The sequence below is a fragment of the Fukomys damarensis genome, unplaced genomic scaffold, assembly GCF_012274545.1.
Source record: "Fukomys damarensis isolate Sample0158 unplaced genomic scaffold, DMR_v1.0_HiC HiC_scaffold_24, whole genome shotgun sequence".
In the NCBI taxonomy this organism is placed as follows: Eukaryota; Metazoa; Chordata; class Mammalia; order Rodentia; family Bathyergidae; genus Fukomys; species Fukomys damarensis.
This window is the reverse complement of record NW_022900936.1, coordinates 55,925,515-55,932,424: the sequence shown is the minus strand read 5'-3', so window position 1 is coordinate 55,932,424 and position 6,910 is coordinate 55,925,515. Positions and strand designations below refer to the sequence as shown.

The window sequence follows — 6,910 nt, the reverse complement described above, 5'->3', positions numbered from 1 at the left end:
AAAAAAAAAAAAAAAGAAAAAAAAAAAAAAAAAAAGAAAAAAAGAAAAAAAAGAAATTAAAGTTTTGTGTTTTATTTTTGTGGGGGGAGTTCATTTTCCGGAAAGCAGAAATAAGGCATTTTATGTCAATAATTATGGCATCTTGGCTTATAGATGGAGTCTTCTAATATCATAGTTTGGGAGCTGCTGAGGGTTAAGAGATGGAGAGGAGATACTAAATTTGTACCTGCTGCTTTTCCTAGATAGTTTCATGCCTCCTTTATCATGGACTTCATAAGCTACTTTTTCTGTTTTTTTTTCATACATTACTAGGTCACTTTGTCCCTGAGTGTAAAATTTCCCATTTCCAGTGCATTTTCCATTTGTTGGCTTTCATTTTCACTCTTTCCATTAGTAGAAATGGAAATCATTTACTTTAGAACCAGGTAATTTAGGGCAAATATTATTATCACTGTTCTCCAAAAAGGTTCAAATAACTTACATGAAAGGCCCTCAAATCAAATCATTTCTACATAGACAAAACTTGGAACTTAACTCCCTCGTAGTTTTGCCTCCTAATGCATTCATGCTGCATGTCAAGTAGCCTCCTTGCCCTCTTCACCTGCTCTATGCTAAATATTCAGTCGATTGCCCAAACTCACTTACAAACCGTTCACTTCCTTTGTCTTCTAGGACAGAGGCTGGCATCATCATGCAGGTGGACATGCCAGAAGCCGATATTCCATCTTCAGTTTTTCTCTCCTCCACTTTCGTATTGCTCTTGCCCCTATTTCCCCTTATGACAGTCATATCTATATTTTATAGCCAATGTATGAAATGTAATTTTCTTTCTGTGTTGCTCTTTCAATACCACTTTCCCCTCTGAACAGCTCGGATGGTCATCATTTTCTCTTTTTCTCTACTATTTTCACACTGAAGCCATTATCATATTTTTATAATATATAGGGTCATGCCATAAATGTCTTGCCTCCCTTTTGTTGGAAATGTTTCAATATCTATTCATAGTTCTTAGATTAATATCAAAGTCTTGAACATGATAGACAAAGTCCTTACTATATCTCCAGCCTCATCCATTAATCTTTTCACTGTAATCCCACTGGATTTTTAAATTTCCTTCAACCCTACAAAGTTCTTCATGCAGCTGTTTCCTTTCTCTGGATCACTCACTAAATGGCTTTTTCTAAATTATCTACTCATTCTTCAGATATCAATTCATGTTTCTTTCTTGAGGACAGTTGTTTTTGGCCACTATTAAATGCTCTTTTATATTATTAACACTTGGAATTTTACATGTATTTGATTAATTTCTCTGTCCCACAGAAGACAATATTTACCTCTTCTCAACAGTTGCCCTGTTGAGCCTTCAGCTCAGAACATATGTTTGTTGGATGAATGAGAGCAGAAGTAGGAGTTTCCCCTCCATCACCAGGGATGCTCACAGAGTGCCTGAATGAGAAGGTTGTAGATTTTAGAATGAATGCCACCCAGATACAGAGTAAAGCTACATATGTACTTTCCACTGAGTGATGAAGATACGTTCCTTCTACACAGAGTCCACTCTGTTATATTCCAAGGAGTTTGTAGGAAAGTCACCAGGGGCTCACAGGGACTTGCACTGATACAGTGGAAGCCACGTTTGGGGTGAAAAATGGCAATCAGGTCCACCTTGTTAGTGACTTTCGACCATTGCACCTGCACAGAGAAGCTTTTCTTCTGTGGGTGGCATGTCAGGTTGACACCAGCACCAGGTAGAGCAAAATGTTTTCTCTTTTATTGGATATTTCTTCCCATATTCCTAAAAAGGGAATACTTTTCTTTACATAATTCACGCTTAACCCGGTCATTACAGTGAGATGAGCGAACGACTGAGGAAATGTTTTTCTCTCTTGCTTAGAAAGCAGCTTCCGTGTAATGCAAAGGGAAAAGCATAAAGTTCAGTACAAATGAGAAGGCAGGTGCTTATGAAAAGTGTACTAAATGACTGATATCTGAACATCTCTCTCTGTCTGTTGGTCATTCCTAAAAAAGAATTTAAGGCTTCTGACTACCTATAAGTAAAATTAAACCTATTTGAAAACTGAAGAGCATGAGGAAAGTTAGTCAGACAACTATGCTCATATTTAATATAATTGTCTTTTTCAACAGCTCCATATCACACACAAGTGGTGTAATTAATGTATGAATAACGCTTTTTCAGAACATGTTTTTTATAGAAGCTACATTCACATTCTCTGTGTGATCCCCACACAGCTCCATGATAAACAGTGACATCGCTAGGCGTCTTCATCAAACCGGGAACTGAGGCAGAAAGGGAGGAAGTGTTTGCAGTCCCATCTCCAGTCATAGAACACAGATTTGATTGCCCAGGGTCTATGTTCTTTATATAACCCTCATAATCTCCAAAGTGCCTCTCAAATTTTGTCTGTTTGAATAGGGTAAGAAAACATACATTCCCTAGAGGAGGATGGAAAGGACCTCCCCACCCCCATGGACATGGTCTCGGAGGGTAGGAGGAGAGAGGGTACCCTCAGAAGAGCTTTCACACAGCATCATCTCTAGCCAACACTGAACTGTGGGACATGGGAGATCCTCGCTTCCAGCAGCAACCTGACAGAATGGTACAGGGCACCTGAAATGTCTTAAGCACTTGTCCTTTGATATGTATTTGGTAATATTGGCCCTCAAGTTTAGAATTATTTTGGAATACTGTTACAGAAATGATACATTATAGTGACAAGTCCCATAGAAATTCACAAAGGAAAATGATAAAAAGATGAACAGCACCTGAAAAGAAGCAAGGCCTTCAAAGGTACGTGACAAATAGGAATTATTATACTTTTGTAGATGCAGAGTTTCAGTAGATGGTGGTTAGTATAGCTGAGTGTAACTTTTTATGAGTTATTCTTTAATAATATGCCTCTGATCCTACCTATAGCATTATATTCCAAAGTCTCCTTTGAGTTAGAAATTCTTGAAATCTTCATAGCTATACTTGAAAAGTGCAGTTCCTTAAGACACTAAGGTTCATTATTTAATGCAGAGCTAATCTTTTTTTCTTTCCATTTTTAAATGGGTTCATTTGATTTTGATTCTATGGTTAGCACACCCCTTTGTCTCCCAGGGCCACACCTCCATATAGCTGAGTAAAATTCAACATATGTCCAACTCTCAAAGACTGTAGTATTTAGCAGAGAAATACTTGTTCTATCCAAAAGAAAAAGCATGCATGAGGGAGGGAGAAAATGCTGAGCAAGGATCTCTGAACATAGATGATGGCTTTGTGATTCTTTTTAGTTTTTTGGTTTTGTTTATTACCACTTGGAGGGTGTTCCACTTTATTTCCAAGAAGCACAGCTTCTTAAGTAGCTTGAACATCCATGTAAGATAGAAATGGAAGAAAATATCTCAGAAAAGTGGCACAAACTGTCCATTCCTTTCTTGGTTTTGATATCCATTAGTAGTCTTTTCTAGACTCTAACACCTCTCTGATAGCTGCCATTTAAATACTTAACTGAAAACTTCCGTAACTATTTGCCCTTTAGTAATCAAGTTCAGCAGCAATCACATTAAATGAACAAAAGCACAGAAGACAAATTATCTGACAAGAAAGGACAAGTGGAAGTCTTACCACTGAAAAACTGTACCTGGATGATGGAGCAGACAGCACAATACATCCATTTCTTCTGCATTGTTGCTTGAAGGGCTTATACTAGCATTTCCAGAATGGCCACAAAAGTCAATAGATGCCTATAATGAAGCAAGCTCCAGCCTCATTATTTGTGCTCACAACCCCAAATCTACTACAGACCTGAGTCTGTCTGCTGGTTGGAACATCTCCAGGAAATGCACGATAGACAGGAAGGTAGTGTGGTTCAGGGCCAAGTACAACCTTCAACAGAACAATGTTGAAATTGTTCTGTGAAATCTCATGCATCACCTTCTTTAGAAGACTCCTCTGAATCCAAAGATTCTCTCCTTCATCATCTCTGTCAGCCAAGCAAGTGGTTTCTAAAATCCAAATAAAGGAAAGCATGCAGAGAAATTACAATGTACTTTTTACACATTTCTCCAAAAGCACAAAGTTATTTAAGAAATGTGAACTTAGTGTCTTTCATAATAGTTTTCTGTTCAGTCTGAAGATACATTTTATTTCCAAAATTTCTCCAAAATGAGAGAACAATGTAGGAACACATTCAATTTTGATAAAATCTGAACAATAACTGGGAGCAGTTATTCAGCTACCTGAATTTTATTGTCTCCCCTCTTGCAGCAAAGTCCTTGTTTTCTGGGATGGATGAAATGAGGGCTCCTTGTCACCCATGTCTGACACAAAGTGGAGGCCCAACAGGAAAGTTTCCTACCTGGATGGCTGGGGGCCTTTTTGCTGATTAATCCACAGTCAGAGAGTCTCTCACTTTAACCAGCTGCTAGGCCTGTTCCACTCTTCTAGTTACTTCCCTTTAGAGGATGGCGCTTCATGGAAGGGACCCCTACTAGAAATGTCTGGTTACTAATGAAAGGATAGGATGAAAATTCCTTGCCAGATTAAGATTGTACTGGTTTTCCCATCTTGGGATAAAATAAGCCATCTTTAGTCTCCAATATTAAGAAAATATGTGTTAGGTTGAGGTCTACAATAAAGGTTTAATGAAAAAGAATAGCAATAAATACACAAGTATAAGGAAAACTGATGAAGTATACTGTGACACCAGTCTCTCCACAAGAACAGTAGCAGTATCCAGCAAGACCAAGCACAGATGAGGTCAAATTATTTGTGATATGACAATTTCTTTCAAGGTCAAGTGGATATAATTTGTGCCAGCTTGTTATCATTTATATACCGATCCTTCCATGCAAGGACTTGTGGGGAATATGGATGGTACTAAGACAGAAGGAATCACCCTTGCCATTCAGAGGTTAGAATTTAGCTAGAAGAAGAGAGATTTACATGTGAGGAGTCAAAGGCTACTGTCTTTCTGGATGTCCAGCCTGCCACCTGTACCACTGCTGCCATTGCTCGCTATGACAATTATCCTCATTGCTCCTCAGTCAGTGATGTTTGTTGCCTGCAAAAGCCCGAAGATGGAGTTACTTATTTCCTAGTCTGGGTCCTCCCAAAATTTATTTTTACACTCAACCCCTGCCACCTCCCCTGTTGGGTCAGGTGGTGCTGAAGGTGATTTTCTTCCCCAGGAAGGGTCTCAGTGTCCTCAGATGAAGGAAAAGGAGAGAATAACTTCTCTGGATGCTCCCATCACTTTCTTTTCCTCCTGGAACTTGCAATGAATAAAAGAGATGAAGCATAGCAGCGAAAACAGAACTTGTACTCTGAAGATCCTCATTTGTAAGGTGGTACCTCTAGTGGATTAGGATACTTTACAGACCTGGAGAAGGGATTCTTGTTACTTCGCTCCCTTTGCCACGAGAAGAGGAATTTACCTAACTAGAAAACCAATGAAAATTCAAGTTCGCCAAATTCTATTAGACACTGACCTTGGAGTATGTCTCCTATCCTAGTGCATTAAAGTGAAGAAATGCTTTAAAAACCTCAAAGAAGGGGAGCTTGTCAGTTAGGTTCATGAGCCAACAATATACTTTTAATAGAATCTTTACCTTGTGCTATGTGGGCTGTTGCATGTGTTCAGTGGCTCTTGGGCAAATCTGCCCTCTCATTTGTTTTTCAGGTTCCTGATTTTTATATCTAAAACCTTCTGTGGCCTGAAGACAGCAGATTTGACTAATTTTCCTTCAGCATATACCTAGGTCCTGAGAGAGGCCCACTGAATACTAATTGGATGCATCTGGAATCCTCCAGCTGCTAGGCCCAGGTGGCTGCCCTCTGTGGCTGTGTGTGTGCAGCAGGTGGCAGCAGCAGCCTGAAGACAGCATCGCTCTCAGGCAGTTGGCATCACCCCCACTGCTTTCTACCCTGCTAATATTTTCTAAAGCCCATTTCAGTATGGGGATAAGCATTCCCTATACTTAAAAATAACTGTTGTCTGGAAGTCATGTCAATCTTTCCTGTTATCCTCCCTGCTCCCCAAATCCCAGTTGCACAGCATTTCTTCTGCCTTATATTACAATCTGCTTGCATATAAAAGGAAAACAGAAGCAGTCAGTCTCACACATGAAAAGAAATCTTGAACTTCTTGAACTTCAGAGGCAAATTCAATTATTTACAAAGGGATTCAAGAAGACACATTATTTCTGCCAGAGGCAAGCCATGATTGCCTTACAAGTTCTGGACAAACTTTTTAAATGCTCCATATAAACACATTCAATGAGAAAAGGACATTTTCAGAAATAGGAAGACTGAAAAATGGATAAACTCATTTTTGTGGTTTCCATTACATTCAATTCAAAGATTTGGCTTCCATTTTTTTCTTTAACTGCATACATTAAAAATATCAAACTTAGAATGTTATATTTTGCACATTTCCTAGAATGCTTAGAAAATGTGATGCTTAAGATTTCTGTTAATTTTCTTGCTGCTTTTACTTCTTTGTCTGAGAAATGTCTGTTCATTTCGGATGCCCATTTTTGATTTTTTCTTTAAGCATACATTAAAAATATCAAACTTAGAATGTTATATTTTGCACATTTCCTAGAATGCTTAGAAAATGTGATGCTTAAGATTTCTGTTAATTTTCTTGCTGCTTTTACTTCTTTGTCTGAGAAATGTCTGTGTATTTCGGATGCCCATTTTTGAATTGGGTCTTTATATTTGGGGGGACTGATTGTTTTGAGTTCTTTATATATCCTTGATAATAGTCCTTTGTCTGAGGTACAGCTGGTAAAAATTTTTTCCCACATTGTAGATTGTCTCTTAGTTCTGCTAATGGTTTCTTTTGAAGTACAGAAGCTTTTTAGTAAGATGAGATCCCAGTTGTTGATTCTATCTGCTAGTTCC

General features: G+C 38.4%; 1 protein-coding gene across 1 annotated transcript in view; it reads right to left on the bottom strand.

The window, feature by feature from the left end:
- The window catches only part of Cd96 (CD96 molecule), a 32,380-nt gene extending 28,691 nt beyond the window's left edge, over window positions 1–3,689 (bottom strand). The window contains 3 exon segments of the mRNA XM_019208348.1: window positions 1,440–1,757; window positions 1,760–1,795; window positions 3,629–3,689. Of these exon segments, the coding sequence (XP_019063893.1) occupies window positions 1,440–1,757; window positions 1,760–1,795; window positions 3,629–3,689 (415 nt within the window).
- Window positions 3,690–6,910: the final 3,221 nt, after the last annotated feature.